The 16,833-nt window shown below is 44.7% G+C and overlaps 1 protein-coding gene, 1 long non-coding RNA gene and 1 pseudogene across 2 annotated transcripts; 2 read left to right on the top strand and 1 right to left on the bottom strand.

Annotated features, from left to right (window-relative positions):
* Positions 1–1,284: 1,284 nt before the first annotated feature.
* Positions 1,285–1,635, bottom strand: LOC137096363 (uncharacterized). Its single transcript, XR_010909397.1, has 2 exons — positions 1,589–1,635; positions 1,285–1,370 (listed from the first exon to the last, which is right to left on the bottom strand). It is a non-coding gene; the product is annotated as an uncharacterized lncRNA (long non-coding RNA).
* Positions 1,636–1,688: 53 nt separating this feature from the next.
* On the top strand, positions 1,689–12,224 carry LOC137096288 (zinc finger and SCAN domain-containing protein 21-like). The gene is made up of 5 exons (XM_067465361.1): positions 1,689–1,839; positions 1,930–2,042; positions 4,178–4,767; positions 7,043–7,163; positions 8,910–12,224. The coding sequence occupies exons 3-5, from the start codon at positions 4,297–4,299 to the stop codon at positions 9,872–9,874; spliced, it is 1,557 nt and encodes a 518-aa protein (XP_067321462.1). The 5' UTR covers positions 1,689–1,839; positions 1,930–2,042; positions 4,178–4,296; the 3' UTR covers positions 9,875–12,224.
* A 380-nt stretch (positions 12,225–12,604) lies between these two features.
* Positions 12,605–16,818, top strand: LOC137096081 (zinc finger protein 418-like; annotated as a pseudogene).
* The last annotated feature ends 15 nt before the right edge of the window (positions 16,819–16,833 follow it).

Here is a 16,833-nt window from a genome sequence, read left to right as displayed (position 1 = left end):
GTAAAGGTATCCACTTACATAGACAGGCTCCGGCCCCCACAAATAGCTTTAACTCCCACTCCTCAGGAAACACCAATGGCCGATTTGGCTCCCACAAACCACTGCAACCCACATGAATGACGGACCAGGACCACACCTGGCACACAGACCCACTCTATAACCCACTTTGCGACTTGATGTGGTTTAAGGGGAGGATGGACAACAGATGATGGGATCTGCAGTACTTTCACGCACTTCCAGAGACTGCTGTGACCCCCACGAATGACGGACCTGAACCAAACTTGGCACACACATGCCCCATGAACCACTTGTTGCCATAGACCACTGCAACCCCCATGAATGACAGATCAGGACCACACCTGGCACACAGACCCAGTACAATGTGGTGCGTTTTGGAGGGACGATGGGATCTGCAGTACTTTCACTCACTTCCAGAGACCACTGCAACCCCAACAAATGATGGACCTGGACCAAACTCGGCACACACATGCCTCATGACCCACTTGCTCCCACAGACCACTGCAACTCCCATGAATGACAGATCAGGACCACACTTGGCACACAGACCAAGTACAATTTGGTGCGGTTTGGAGGGATGATGGATCATGGATGATGGGATCTGCAGTACTTTCACTCACTTCCAGAGACTGCTGCAACCCCCACAAACGACAGACCTGGACCATGGACTACCTACAGACATCACATGCAACTCCTGACACGATTCCATCAGCCTTGTCTTGGCAGCCTCCTTTCCACAAATGATCAAGGGTCTGTTCTCCAGACCCTTGATCATCTGAGTTGCCCTCCCCTGGACACATTCCAGCTTGTCAAAGTCAACATTGACACTGAAATACAACACCGCCTGAGCTCTGCGAGTACAGCATTTTTCCAAATGAAGCACAGAGTGTTTGAGGACTGAGACATCGTAGGGATACCAAGGTGCTTGTTTATAAAACTATTATCCTCCCAACCCTGCTATATGCCTGCGAAACGTGGACTGTCTACAGACGTCACATGCAACACCTGGAATGATTCCATCAGCGCTGCCTCTGGAAAATCCTGCAAATCTCTTGGGAAGAGAGGCGGACAAATGTCAGAGTGCTGGAAGAAGCAAAGACCACCAGCATTGAAGCAATGGTCCTCCGGCATCAACTCCGCTGGACTGGCCACGTTGTCCAGATGCCCGACGACCGTCCCAAAACAGTTGCTCTACTCCGAACTCAAGAACGGAAAACAGAACGTTGGTGGGCAGGAAAAGAGATTCAAAGATGGGCTAAAAACAAACCTCAACAACTCTGGCATAGACAGTGAGAATTGGGATGACCTGGACCTTGAGCACTCTAGCTGGAGGCCAGCTGTGACCAGCAGTGCTGCAGAATTCGGAGAGGCACGAATGGAAGGGGAAAAAGAGAGAAACATAAGTAAGTAAAGTAAATAAGTAAGTAAAGCAAATCTATTGTATGCAAAGAGTGAGCTGGGGTCATAACTGGGGCTTTGTCACAACTCTCTCCCCACTTTTCTCCTCCTCCCTTAAAGGCACAGCAGCCCTTTTCCAGTTCTTCCTATATGACAACCTAAGACTGCTCACCTGTCTTGCAAAAGGCGAAGGCGGGACTTGCGTTGCCTAGGTGCTTGGCTAGCAAGAACGCGATTGGCTCCTTGGCAGCCAATAGGGAAGGACCGGAAGTGCTGCATTCCCAGGCTTACTTAACCCTTGAATGGGAGCTGCTTTTCCTTTTGTTGCTGCCAGGGTGGGCTTTTTGCTTTGCTCTCTATTCCCATCTACACTGCCATATAATGCGGTGTAGACTCCTATAATGCTATTGGACTGCTTTAATAGTAAGTTGCAGAAGTCTTGCCTCATTTGAATAACCTCCTGCATGACAGTCCTTGTCTTAAACATCCTCTGGTTGTTGTTTTGTGTTTCAGAAGTGCTGAGAGTTAAAACCACAGGGATCTAAAGCCAGAGAGCTTTGCAATCTTGGAGAAGCCTCTACATACAAGGAAAGAAAACTTAATCCATTCCTTAAAGAGGGAATCAGGTGAGTGCAATGGGATCCTGAGTTCTAATTCTCCCCAAAATGGGGGAAATGTCATCAGTTCCAAATGGGGCTCCTTTGCAATGCATTTCATAGAATCCTAGAGTTGGGAGAGACCTCATGGGCCATCCAGTCCAACCCCATTCTGCCAAGAAGCAGGGAAATTGCATTCAAAGCACCCCCGGCAGATGGCCATCCAGACTCTGCTTTGTTGTTCATTCGTTCAGTCGTCTCTGACTCTTCGTGACCTCATGGACCAGCCCACGCCAGGGCTCCCTGTCAGCCGTCACCATCCCCAGCTCCTTCAAGGTCAGTCCAGTCACTTCAAGGATGCCATCCATCCATCTTGCCCTTGGTCGGCCCCTCTTCCTTTTGCCTTCCACTTTTCCCAGCATAATTGTCTTCTCCAGGCTTTCCTGTCTCCTCATGATGTGGCCAAAGTACTTCAACTTTGTCTCTACTATCCTTCCCTCCAATGAGCAGTCGGCCTTTATTTCCTGGAGGATGGACTGGTTGGATCTTCTCGCAGTCCCAGGCACTCTCAGAACTTTCCTCCAACACCACAGTTCAAAAGCATCTGTCTTCCTTCGCTCAGCCTTCCCTAAGGTCCAGCTCTCACATCCGTAGGTTACTACAGGGAATACCATGGCTTTGACTAGGCGGATCTTTGTTGCCAGTCTGATGTCTCTACTCTTTACTATTTTATCAAGACTGGACATTGCTCTCCTCCCAAGACTCTGCTTAAAGACTCTGCTTAAAAGCCTCCAAAGAAGGAGACTCCACCACACTTTGAGGTAGAGAGTTCCACTGCTGAACATCTCTCACAGTCAGGAAGTTCTTTCTCATGTTCAGGTGTGATCTCCTTTCTTGTAGTTTGAAGCCATTGCTCTATGTCTGAATCTCCAGGGCAGCAGAAAACAAGCTTGCTCCCTCCTCCCTGTGACCTCCTCTTACATATTTATTTATTATTATTTATTTACAGCTTTTATATTCCGCCCTTCTCAGCCCGCAGGGGACTCAGGGCGGATTACAGTGTACACATGTATGGCAAACATTCAATGCCAATTTTGACATACAACATATACAGACATAGACACATAGATAGTTATACATGGCTATCATATCTCCTCTCAGCCTTCTCTTCTTCAGGCTAAACATGCCCAGCTCTTTAAGCTGCTCCTCATACTGCTTGTTTTCCAGACCCTTGATCATTTTAGTCACCCTTCTCTGGACACATTCCAGCTTGTCAATATCTCTCTTCAATTGTGGTGCCCAGAATTGGACACAGTATTCCAGGTGTGATCTAACCAAGGCAAAAATGAGTATGAAGCCAGGTTAAGTTAAGGCAGTGTTTCTAAACCTGGGGGTCAGGAGCCCTGGGGGGGGGGGGTCACGAGAGGGTGTCGGAGGGGTTGCCAAAGGCCATCAGAAAACACAGTCTTTTCTGTTGGTCATGGGGATTTTGTGTGGGGAGTTTGGCCCAATTCTATTGTTGGTGGGGTTCAGAATGCTCTTTGATTGTAGGTGAACTATAAATCCCAGCAACTACAACTCCCAAATGTCAAGGTCTATTTTCCCCAAACTCCACCAGTGTTCACATTTGGGCATATTGAGTATTTGTGCCAGGTTTGCTCCAGATCCATCATTGTTTGAATCCACAGTGCTCTCTGGATGTAGGTGAACGGAAACTCCAAAACTCAAGGTCAATGCCTACCAATCCCTTCCAGTATTTTCTGTTGGTCATGGGAATTCAGCGTGCCAAGTTTGGTTCAATTCCATCATTGGTGGAGTCCAGAATGCTCTTTGATAGTAGATGAACTATAAATCCCAGCACCTACAACTCCCAAATGACAAACTCAATCCCCCCACAACCCCACAAGCATTCAAATTTGGGCATATTGGGTCTTTGTGCCCAATTTGGTCCAGTGAATAAAAATACTTCCTGCATATCAGATATTTACATTACGATTCATAACAATAGCAAAATTACAGTTGTGAAGTAGCAACAAAAATCATTTTATGGTTAGGGGTCACCACAACATGAGGAACTGTATTAAGAGGTCACGGTATTAGGAAGGTCGAGAACCACTGACTTAAGGGAATGAAGTTGATATAACTTAAGCTCTTTTTTTTTTCAGATGAAGGGTGCATCTACACTGCAAAATTAGTGTAGTTTGGCACCGGTTCAGTGGATTATTTCCGACCTGGAAGGGAGTTTGTGCCCGGAGCTAAACTGGGGGCTCGCCACACGAAAGGGATGCAGATTGCTTTGGAGCAAGGGCACTTCCTGGACCCCTTGGAAGTTGCCCTGGAGCTCCGCAAAGACAAAGATACCCAAAGGCAAGAAGAGGAGGAAGGGAGGAAAGGCAAAACAGATGGCTCTCTTGATGGTCAAGCTGGAAGCTGTGGCGATTCCCGGGCCAAAGACAAACCCCGCTCAGAGGTGCAGCGCAAACACTTCAGGGAATTCGGCTACCAAGATGCCAAAGGGCCCCGGGACGTTTGCAGCCAGCTCCACAAACTGTGCCACCAGTGGTTGCAGCCAGAGAAGCACACCAAGAGCCAGATCCTAGACCTAGTGATCCTGGAGCAGTTCCTGGCTGTCCTCCCTGCAGAGATGGAGAGGTGGGTCCGGGAATGTGGGGCAGAGACCTGCTCCCAGGCGGTGGCTTTGGCCGAAAGCTTCCTCCTGAGCCAAGCAAAGAGCATCAAGCTGGAGGAGGAACAGGTAAGAGCAGGCCTGGGCTAACTTTGGCCCTCCAGGTGTTTTGGACTTCAACTCCCACAATATTGACGTGACAATATATTTTTGACTTTGGGGTGCTATGAGTTTTTCAGCCGCCTGGCTGTGTTCCAGTACCATTCTTTCCTGACTATTTATTTATTTACGACATTTATATGCCGTCTTTCTCACCCCGAAGGGGTGCGACTTACAAGATATATATATACATAAATATATTACGTTATTAGCATAGTACAATATCAGTATTAAATATTACTTGTAAGCGACTTACAAGATATATATATATACATAAATATATTATGTTATTAGCATAGTACAATATCAGTATTAAATATTACTTGTAAGCGACTTACAAGATATATATATATACATAAATATATTATGTTATTAGCATAGTACAATATCAGTATTAAATATTACTTGTAAGCGACTTACAAGATATATATATATACATAAATATATTATGTTATTAGCATAGTACAATATCAGTATTAAATATTACTGTACCATTATATTGTAATATTATTAGTAATATTACAACTTCTATATAAATACAAATGTAATGTTCGTTTTTGGGATTAACATAACTCAAAAACCACTGGACAAATTGACACCATATTTGGACACAATACACCAGCAGAAGATACTTAAAAAGCCCCCAAAAATACATTACAACACAGGAGCAAAAAACATATATATACACAAACACACATATATACACATATACACAAATATATACACACACATACATACAGACTGGGCCACAGCAATGCATGGCAGGGGACAGCTAGTGGAATAGAAATATATAATTATAATATATTATTAGTAGTAGTATTATATTGCATTACATTATAAAATATTATAAATATGTGTATATACAATATATTATATTACATTTCGCTACATCTGCAGCTGGCATCTTCAGAGAGTGTCTTAAATGTCTTACAGTGTCTGAAATACAATTAAAAACATAACATATAATTAAAACTAAACAAAACAATAAAATATAAATTCATAGTATTGTCGAAGGGTTTCATGGCTGGAATCACTAGGTTCTTGTGAGTTTTTTTCGGGCTATAGGGCCATGTTCTAGAGGCATTTCTTCTGACGTTTCGCCTGCATCTATGGCAAGCATCCTCAGAGGTAGTGAGGTCTGTTGGAATTAGGACAATGGGTTTATATATCTGTGGAATGGCTGGGGTGGGGCAAAGAGCTCTTCCCTGCTGGAGCTAGGTGTGAATGTTTCAACTGACCACTGCTAACTGACAACTGCTAATGAAGGTGGTCAGTTGAAACATTCACACCTGGCTCCAGCAGGGAAGAGCTCCTTGCCCCACCCCAGCCATTCCACAGATATATAAACCCCTTTTTCCTACTCCCAACAGACCTCACTACCTCTGAGGATGCTTGCCATAGATGCAGGCGAAACGTCAGGAGAAATGCCTCTAGAACATGGCCCTATAGCCCGAAAAAACCCACAAGAACCTATAAATTCATAGTGTCTCCTTGTTAAAAACGTTGTCCGGACTCAATGTCTAGTTGCTCCATTTTCCTGTGTCACTTACTCTGCATTTGCAAAAAAGCTATATCTTGACTTTTTCCCGGAATGTTAAAAGGGTGTTCCATAGCCGAGGGGCCACCACCGAGAAGGCCCTGTCTCTCGTCCCCGCCAAACGTACTTGTTACGAATGCAGTAACGAGAGCAGGGCCTCCCCAGACGATTTTAAGGTCCTAGATTATTCATATGGGGAGATACCTATGGAACACACTCTCCAGCAAAATTAGGGCGACCCCTTCACGCATCTCTTTTAGCAAAAAGGTCCAATCATGGCTTTGGGACCAAGCATTTGGCAGCTAACCGAGTAGCAACAGCAATAAATGTATGAGAACTAACCAAGAATAAACCTCGGACTGGAACTTTGGATGTTGACTTGGATTTGTGATCTGGGCCTGGCTTTGTTTTAATTTTAATGTATAATTTTGATATTTTAATGTCTATTTATAACTTGTTTACCTATTTGTAAATCTTTTTGTAATGTGATTAATGTTGTTGTCGGCATCTAATGATTGCCATTGTAAGCCGTCAGGAGTCCCACCTCGGGGGTTGAGAAGGACGGGATAGAAATGTTTGAAATAAATAAATAATAATAATAATCAATAAATGTATCCACCAGCATACCATCTAGGGGACTCTGGGAGCTGCAGCCCTAAAAATAATGTTATTTGCATCTAGTCATTCTGGCTTTTATTTCATGTGCAGGAGCCCCACGTGGAAGGGCTGGCTAATTTCTCTGAGCAGGTGAAAGATCCACCCATCATCTCTGATAAACTTCTCTTTGGGGGAACAACTCAGGACGATGAAGCTCGCAACACATCACACGGTAGGGAAAGATTGATCTGCACTGGGTTTCTGAATGCTCTAAACTTTGCAGAGAGAAGTTCCAGTTTGCTGGGCTAGATCTTGACCGAGCCATATTTAATGAATAGACTCATTAAAATCCATATGTTTTAATCTTGAGCAAGACATTCTTATTTTGATTCATGAGTCATGTGTATACTATACGAGGATTGAATGAAAAGTAATGCCTCCACCTTCGTTACTTGGGTTTGGATGGGAATATTTTAATAAATCAAACACAGAAATCATAGAATCAAAGAGTTGGAAGAGACCTCATGGGCCATCCAGTCCAACCCCCTGCCAAGAAGCAGGAATATTGCAATCAAATCACCCCTGACAGATGGCCATCCAGCCTCTGTTTAAAAGCTCCAAAGAAGGAGCCTCCACCACACTCTGGGGCAGAGAGTTCCACTGCTGAACGGCTCTCACAGTCAGGAAGTTCTTCCTCATGTTCAGATGGAATCTCCTCTCTTGTAGTTTGAAGCCATTGTTCCGCGTCCTAGTCTCCAGGGAAGCAGAAAACAAGCTTGCTCCCACCTCCCTGTGGCTTCCTCTCACATATTTATACATGGTTATCATATCCCCTCACATCCTTAGAATATGCTCTTTAACTACCACTATTCACTTTACCACATAATCACCAGACAATTGGATACATTTCTGCCAACGATGAACAAGTTTTCTGAAGCCGTCACGGAAGAAGTCAACACTGTTTCCGCAACCTATCGTGCACAGATTTTCCGATAGCCAAGCAAAACAATAATGTGACCCACATGTCCTTATGAAATGCCGATTATGCTTGAAATTTCCTTCTGAGTAATACGACGATTGTCCTCCCCCCCCTCCCACCCCGGTCTTCACTCTGGTCCTGAGCGACAGGTGGTGTTGGTGGGAGGGGTCCCCAGCTGATGACAAATGCAGGAGACAAGATGGAACTGTCCCCTGGCCCCCCTTTCTCTTTACTCTGGCCCAGAGCGGCAGTTAATGCTGGGGGAAGAGTTTCCCAACTGACCTAGAAACAGGACTAGCATTTGAAACACTAAAATGTGTATTGTCGAAGGCTTTCATGGCCGGAATCACTGGGTTGTTGTAGGTTTTCTGGGCTATAAGGCCATGTTCTAGAGGCATTTTCTCCTGGCGTTTCACCTGCATCTATGGCAAGCATCCTCAGAGGTAGTGAGGTCTGTTGGAAGTAGGAAAATGGGTTTATATATCTGTGGAAAGACCAGGGTGGGACAAAGGACTTTTGTGTGCTGGAGCTAGGTGTGAATGTTTCAACTGACCACCTTGATTAGCATTTAATGGCTTGGAAGTGCCTGGGGGAATCTTTGAGAGGTGATTTGATGTGCCTGATTGTTTACTCTCTGTCGTTTTGCTGTTGTAATTTCAAATCAAATCACCTCTCAAAGAAAGATTCCCCCAGGCACTTCCAAGCCATTGAATGCTAATCAAGGTGGTCAGTTGAAACATTCACACCTAGCTCCAGCAGACAAAAGTCCTTTGTCCCACCCTGGTCTTTCCACAGATATATAAACCCATTTTCCTACTTCCAACATTCACTACCTCTGAGGATGCTTGCCATAGATGCAGGCGAAACATCAGGAGAAAATGCCTCTACAACATGGCCATATAGCCCGGAAAACCTACAACAACCCACTAAAATGTGTGTCGGCAAGTGTTATTTGTTTCCTTCTTTGGGCTCATGGACTGTTTTCCTTTTCTATTCCAGTAGATGATGTTCCACCCTCTGGGGAAAACACGCATCAGGAGAATGAAGAGACTCTCATGAACCAAAAGGGGCCAAAAGAGAAAGAAAGAAACCAAACAGAGAGGTGGAGAAATAAATCTATCCATTCCCAAAGCGAACGCCCAACCCAGCCAGAAAAGCAGAAGGGAAGAAGAAGGAATGTCTGCCCAGGGTTTGGGAAAAGTTTCAGCCACAGGTCGGACCTTAACTGGAGAGCACACATTGATGAGAAACCCTATAAATGCCTGGAGTGTGGAAAGAACTTCAGCCAGATCCCACACCTCCGGCTCCATCAGAGGATCCACACCGGGGAGAAGCCGTACAAGTGCTCGATCTGTGGGAAGAGCTTCCACCGCAGCTTCATCCTCACGGCTCACCAGAGGATGCACAAAGGAGAGAAGCCGTACAGTTGCTCCGAGTGCGGCAAGCGTTTTTACGACCGCTCACATCTTATCAGCCACCAGAGGACTCACACCGGGGAGAAGCCGTACAAGTGCCTGGAATGTGGCAAGAACTTCAGCCACAAGGTGAACCTCACCTCCCACCAAAGGATCCACACAGGAGAGAAGCCCTACCACTGCTCAGACTGTGGGAAGAGCTTTTGCGACAAGCAGAACCTTCTCCGACACCAGAGAATCCACACTGGAGAGAAACCCTACAAATGCCAGGAATGTGGGAAGAATTTCAGGCAGCGGGCGACTCTGACCTCGCACCAGAGGGTCCACACGGGAGAGAGACCCTACCGGTGCCCTGAATGCGGAAAGAGCTTTTACAGGAAGGCAGATCTCAACCGACATCGGAGAATCCACACTGGGGGCGAAAGGCCTGTACTTTCGTGGAGTGTCGAAATGGCTCCGGATGGTGTGTCTCTCTTGTGCCCCATAAAGGACTTGTCACAGGACAATCAGTGTGTTATACATGAGATTAAGCAAGAAGTGAATTGTTAACTCAACTGATTATGGATGAGAGACAGTCACCTTCCACATTCGCTGGGGTTAGAAGCACAAGACCCCTGTGAAAGTGAATGTATGTAAATAAGTGCTAATTTTCTTTTTTACTTGAGAGAATCTCTAGGTCTTCCAAAGAATCGTAGAGTTCGAAGAGACCTTGTGCACCATCTAATCCAACCCCCTGCCAAGAAGCAGGAAAATAATAATAATAATAATAATAATAATAATAATAATAATACTTTATTTATACCCCACCACCATCTCCCCAAGGGGACTCTGAGTGGCTTACATGAGGCCAAGCCCAACAACACATCAGTAAAAACAAAACAGCAAGCAAATAAAACAGTACAATTAATATAACTCACATATAAACAATATATAAACAATAAAATTGCATTCAAAGCACCCTCAACAGATGGCCATCCAGCCTCTGTTTAAAAGCCTCCAAATAAGGAACCTCCACCACATTCCAGGGCAGAGAGTTCCACTGCTGAACAGCTTTCACAGTCAGGAAGTTCTTCCTCATGTTCAGATGGAATCTCTTTTTGTGTAGGTAAGCCATTGTTCCATGTCCTAGTCTCCAGGGCAGCAGAAAACAAGCCTGCTCCCTCCTCCCTGTGACTCCCCCTCACATCTTGATCCATGGACCTCAGTATGTCTCCTCTCAGCCTTCTCTTCTACAGGCTAAACATGACCAGCCATTTAAGCCGCTCCTCATTGGGCTGGTTCTCCAGACCTTTTATCATTTTAGTTGCCCTCCTCTGAACACATTCAGCTTAGAGTCAACATCTTCCTTCTATTGCGGGGCCCAGTGTGGCTATGGATAACTTCTAACAACTTGACCTTAAAATTATATTGTCTAGAGAAATGTCATAGCTAGGAATCTCTGGGTCCTTCAATGGGAGCTGAGCATAAAGTCACACTAAGGTAAAGGTAAAGGTTTCCCTTGACTCTGCGGGGTGGTGCTTATCTCTGTTTCTAAGCCAAAGAGCCAGTGTTGTCCATAGACATCTCCTAGGTCATGTGGCCAGCATGACTGCATAGAGTGCTGTTACCTTCCCACCAAAGTAGTAATTGCTGATCTACTTACATTTTCATGTTTTCAAACTGCTAGGTTGGCAGAAGCTGGGGCTAGTGTTGGGAGCTCACCCTGCTCCCCAGATTGAAACCACCGACCTATTGGTCAGCAAGTTCTGCAGCTCAGCGGTTTAACCTGCTGTGCCACCAGGGGGCCCTTAAAACCACACACTAGAGTAGTAATAAGAATATACTTTATTTATATTCCAACTTAGAGTGGATTACAGAAGACATATACGACATTCTATGCCATTATACAATTAACAAAAGGCAAACAATACATGAACGCGGGTGAAGGCGTCCCATCTTTTTCCATCTCCATCATCTGGAGGCTGTGCTCAACTCCAACCATGGAAAGGTGCTGTTGTTCCATTTTCCATGAAGAGGAGCTTGTTGTTCATGGACACTTTCCTGATCGAATTGCTGGCATGTCTTCATAAGCACCCTTTTACCTCCCCGCCAAAGCAGTACTGATTGATCTACTCACATTACTGTTTTTGAACTGTTAGGTAAGCAGAAGCTAGGGCTGACAGTGGGAGCTCACCCCAACCTGCAGCTTGAACTACCTACCTTCTGTTTGGCAAGATTTTCAGCATCTGGTGGTTTAACTCGCTGAGCTAACCACAGCCCCCATAGAGCAGGGCTTCTTAAACATTTTTTTTTCAGTCACAACACCCTCTCTACCTGAGAAAATTTTATGTGACCCCCAAATATATAGATATATAAAATAGACATAAAAATCAGTCATTTACTGCTCATAAATCAAGACTTGCTAAACAGGTTGATTTTTCTTTTTCTGAAGTATGGCTGAAGCATTTTCTGCAGAGTCTTCTGTAAGCACTACACTTTGTTGCTAATAGATTTGTGTATATAGGTGGTGTATAATATTTTTTTACGTTGCAAATTTTTTCATGAACCCAGTATTGAGATAAAGGGACCGCATTTGGGGCCGGGACCCACAGTTTAAGAGGCAGTGCATTAGAAGACCTAGAGATTCCTAAGGAAACCCTTTTAATCAAACCCATAAACAATTAAATCCACCAAAGCCAAATCCTCGAATGTGGAGGAGTAATGATACAACTGTTCTACTACCACTATTAGATGGGCACAGACTGCATTTTTCTTTCTGTTCTGAGGATTTTTACTCTTGAGAAGCATCAAAGAAATAACTTTTTAAGAAAAGCATGTATATATATGAGATGGAAATAGCCTCTGTTCATACATTCCTGTCACTGTGTGATGTGATGCATATTAAATACTTTCTAATACAGTGTTGGTGTAATTTTTTCCTTTTATTTAGTAACTAGCTTGGGTACCTGGCGTTGGCCGGGGTATTTGAAACAGTCATTTTTTTAATTGTACAAAATGCATAGTGTTGTGGGTGAAGTACATCTCACATCATACCAGGTCAACCCCGAGAAACTCTCATCAGTACAACTCCCACTATGGTAGTTTACCCTACAGTCAGAGAGCACACTGAACCTCACTGATGATGCATCTAGAGCAAACTTGCCCAACATGACAAACTAAGTATTGATAAGAGTTTGTCATGTTGGGCAAGTGTGCTCTAGAGGCATCATCAGTGAGGTTCAGTGTGCTCTCTGGCTGTATGGTAAACTACAACTCCCACTATGGTGAGGCAGTCCCACTATGGTGATCATGGGGGTTCTGTGCGCCAAATGTGGTCCAGGTCCATCATTAGTGGAGGTCACAGTTTCTCTGGTTGTGGGTGAACTACAACTCACATCATGCCAGGTTAACCCTGAAAAACTCTCATCAATACTTCCATGTTGGGCAAGTTTGCTCTAGATATATCATTGGTGAGGTTCAGTGTGCTCTTTGACTGTAGGGTATACTACAACTCCCACTATGATGAGACAGTCCCCTCTAACCCCTTCAGTAGGTTCAGTTAGTAATGAGGGTTCTGTGTGCCACGTTTGGTTCAGGTCCATCATCGGTGGAGGTCAGTTTCTCTGGTTGTGGGTGGACTACAACTCCCAGAAAGGAAAGTCAGTCGTCCCCTCCCAACCCCTCTAGTAATCAAATTTCAACATCAGTTATGTGTGCCTAGTTTGGGCCAATTCATGTGGACAATTTCAACAGAAAGGAAGAAACCATGAAAATGAACAAAATCTGGCCACCAGTATTTTTTAAAAAAATCTAAAATCTTAACAGTAAATAAAGAACAAAACTCAAACACAGGGGAACTCTAGACAAGAAACAATCAGGGACAGCTAATCCCCTCAACAAAGGATTCCACCAGGCAGTAAGAATGCACACCTAAAAACCGTCAGGCTATTAAATGCTAATCAAGGTGGGATAAAGAACACAGAGAGGAACTCCAGACAAGAAAAAATAGGGGACAGCTAATCACCTCTCAAAAAAGGATTCCCCTCTCACCTCTCATCAAAGGATTTCCCCAAGCAGTAAGATGTCACATTTAATATCCTGACGTAGACATTTTCAGGATATTAAATGCTAATCAAGGTGGCCAATTGCAGCGTTCACACCTACCTCCAACAGACAAAAGAGTTCTTTCTCCCACCCTGAATATTTCACAGATATTGTTGTACATTTGTTTAGTGGCTTCTGACTTCGTGACCTCATGGACCAGCCCACGCCAGAGCTCTTTGTTGGCTGTCACCACCCCCAGCTCCTTCAAGGTCAATCCAGTCACTTCAAGGATCCCAACCATCCACCTGGACCTTGGTCGGCCCCCTCTTCCTTTTTCCTTCCTTTTTCCCCAGCGTCATTCCCTTCTCTAAGCTTTCCTGTCTTCTCATGATGTGGCCAAAGTACTTCATCTTGGCCTCTACTATCCTTTCCTCCAATGAGCAGTCGGGCTTTGTTTCCTGACGTATGGACTGGTTGGATCTTCTCGCAGTCCAAGGCACTCTCAGAACTTTCCTCCAACACCAGAGTTCAAAAGCATCTCTCTTCCTTCGCTCAGCCTTCCCTATGGTCCAGCTCTCACATCCATAGGTTGCTACGGGGAATATCATTGCTTTAACTATGCGGATCTTTGTTGCCAGTTTGATGTCTCTACTCTTCACTATTTTATCGAGATTGGTCATTGCTCTCCTTCCAAGAAGGAAAGGTCTTCTGATTTCCTGTCTGTGTCTGCAGTCATCTTTGCACCTAGAAATACAAAGTCTGTCACTGCCTTCACATTTTCTCCCTTTATTTGCCAGTTATCAGTCAGTCTAGTTGACATAATCTTGGTTTTTTATGTTTAAGTGCAACCCAGCTTTTACGCTTTCTTCTTTCACCTTGATTAGAAGGCTCCTCAGCTCCTCCTCGCTTTCAGTCATCGAAGTGGTATCATCTGCATATCTAAGGTTGTTAATGTTTCTTCCAGAAATTTTCACCCCAGCTTTGCATTCGTCAAGCCCCGCACATCGCATGATGTGTCCTGCATACAAGTTGAATAGGTCGAGTGAGAGGATACAACCCTGCCGTACGCCTTTCCCAATCTTGAACCAGTCTGTTGTTCCATGGTCAGTTCTTACTATTGCTACTTGGTCCTTGTACAGATTCCTCAGGAGAGAGACAAGGTGATTTGGTATGCCTATACCACCAAGAACTTGTCACAATTTATTATGATCCACACAGTCAAAGGCTTTAGAAAAGATACATAAACCCCATTTTCCTAGTTTTGAACAGACCTCACTACCTCTGAGGATGCTTGCCATAGATGCAGGTGAAACGTCAGGAGAGAATGCCTCTAGACCATGGCCATATAGCCTGAAAAAACCTACAACAACCCAGTGATTCTGGCCATGAAAGCCTTTGACAATACACAACATCAATGTTTTAGAAATTATAGACGCACACACACACACACATAGGAATATATATTAATGTATTTGAGTACCGGTTAAACCGCTGAGCTGCTAAACTAGCTAACCAAAAGGTTTCAGGTTCGAATCCGGGGAGTTCTGTGTGGGAAGTCTGGTTCAATTCCATCATTGGTGGAGTTCAGAATGCTCTTTGATTGTAGGTTAACTATAAATCCCAGCAACTACAACTCCCAAATAAAAAAAATCATTTTTGTAATGATGCTCACTCGTTGGCCTGATACGTGTATTGTGTCCAAATTTGGTGTCAATTCATCCAGTTGTTTTTGAGTTATGTTAATCCCACAAATGAACATTACGTTTTTATTTATATAGATATTTGAACTATTATTCTGCCTTTCATCCTGCAGCTTCTGTGAAAAAGAGTGAAACAAAGGATAAACAGCACAGAAGAGAAACGGAAGCAAAAGGAAAGTGGAGGAAGACATTATCTTTTTCTCAAGACTCCCATAAACTTCCACTGCTTGAAGAGAGTTTCACAAGAGAGGAAAATAAAATATTATTTCTCTGGGCAAAAACTCGAACTAGAGTGTCAAGTGCTGACGTACCAACAGGAGTGTGTGGGATCAAGGAATCATTTAAGCACTCAAAGGGTGGAAAGCAATTCAAGTGGAAGGTTAATGCTATTGTACCTCAAAGAACCCACATTGGAGAGAAATGCGTCACACTTTCAGTGCGCAAAAAGAACTTGAGTGAGTGCGAAAGTCTGGCTCAAAATCAAGCCATTCGAGCCGCAAACAAAGTTTACAAATGCTCGGATTGTGGGGAAAGCTTCAAGTGGAGCTTCAACCTTCTTGTACACAAAAGGCACCACAGAGAAGAGAAGCCCTACAGATGCTTGGAGTGCGGAAAGCGCTTCCAGCATGGCAGCTCCCTCCTTGAACACGAAAGGATGCACACAGGAAAGAGGCCGTACAAATGCGCAGAGTGTGGAAACAGCTACAAATACGCAAATGGCCTCGCCAAACATCAAAGAATCCACATGGGAGAGAAGCCATTTATATACCCGGAGTGTGGGAAAGGTTTCACCGAGAAAAGCAGCATTATTGACCATCGAAGAATCCACACAGGCGAGCGACCTTATCAATGCTCAGTGTGTGGGAAGAGTTTTGGGCACAGCAACGTCCTGTTAACCATCGGAGAATCCATACGGGAGAGAAACCATATCAATGTTCACGGTGTGGGAAAAGCTTTCGACAGAGTGGCGTCCTTGCTAAGCACGAGCGAACCCACACAGGAGAGAAGCCCTACTCATGCTCAGAGTGTGGGAAGAGCTTTGGTGAGAGCAGCATTCTCGCTAAACACCAGAGGATTCACAAAGGAGAGAAACCATACGAATGCTCAGAGTGTGGGAAGAATTTCAGACAGAAATCGAGCCTGTTGTATCATCAAAAGAACCACGCAGGAAGGAGACCGTACAAGTGTTTGCAGTGCGGAAGGAGCTTCCAAGAGAGCCGTGCCCTTACTCGGCATCAGAGCATCCACACAGGAGAGAAACCACACAAATGCTCTGAATGTGGCAAAAGCTTCACGGAAAAAGCTGGCCTTGTGTATCATCAAAACAGTCATACAGGAGAGAGGCCGTATAAGTGCTTGGAGTGTGGAAAGACCTTCAGGCGCAACAGTAATCTTTTTGAGCATAAGAAGACCCACACGGGAGAACGGCCGTACAAGTGTTCGGTGTGCGGAAAGAGCCTGAGAAGTTGGAGCGGCCTCACAAAACACCAGAGGACCCACACAGGAGAGAAGCCGTATCAGTGTTCGGAGTGTGGGAAAAGCTTCACCCAGAAAGGCGGGCTCATGAGTCACCAACGAATCCACACGGGAGAGAGGCCGTACCGATGCGAATGCGGAAAGAGCTTCATGTACAGCAATGTCCTGGCGAGCCATCAAAGAAGCCACACGGGAGAGAGGCCCTTTCAATGCTCAGGGTGCGAAAAGACTTTTACGGAAAGGAGTGGCCTTCATAAACATCAAAAAAATCCATGCAGGAGAAAAATAGAGTGAGGGCCCAGAGTATAG

The sequence above is a fragment of the Anolis sagrei genome, chromosome 2 (assembly GCF_037176765.1).
Source record: "Anolis sagrei isolate rAnoSag1 chromosome 2, rAnoSag1.mat, whole genome shotgun sequence".
Lineage (NCBI taxonomy): Eukaryota > Metazoa > Chordata > Lepidosauria > Squamata > Dactyloidae > Anolis > Anolis sagrei.
This window is presented reverse-complemented; position numbering and strand designations above follow the sequence as displayed.

Bases quoted from the DNA above. Each gene is read 5' to 3' on its own strand.
- LOC137096288 (XM_067465361.1), top strand. From the start codon at position 4,297: ATGCAGATTGCTTTGGAGCAAGGGCACTTCCTGGACCCCTTGGAAGTT. The intron at 4,768-7,042 runs GTAAGAGCAGGC...TTTCATGTGCAG, and splicing joins TCAAGCTGGAGGAGGAACAG to GAGCCCCACGTGGAAGGGCT. The intron at 7,164-8,909 runs GTAGGGAAAGAT...TTTCTATTCCAG, and splicing joins AGCTCGCAACACATCACACG to TAGATGATGTTCCACCCTCT.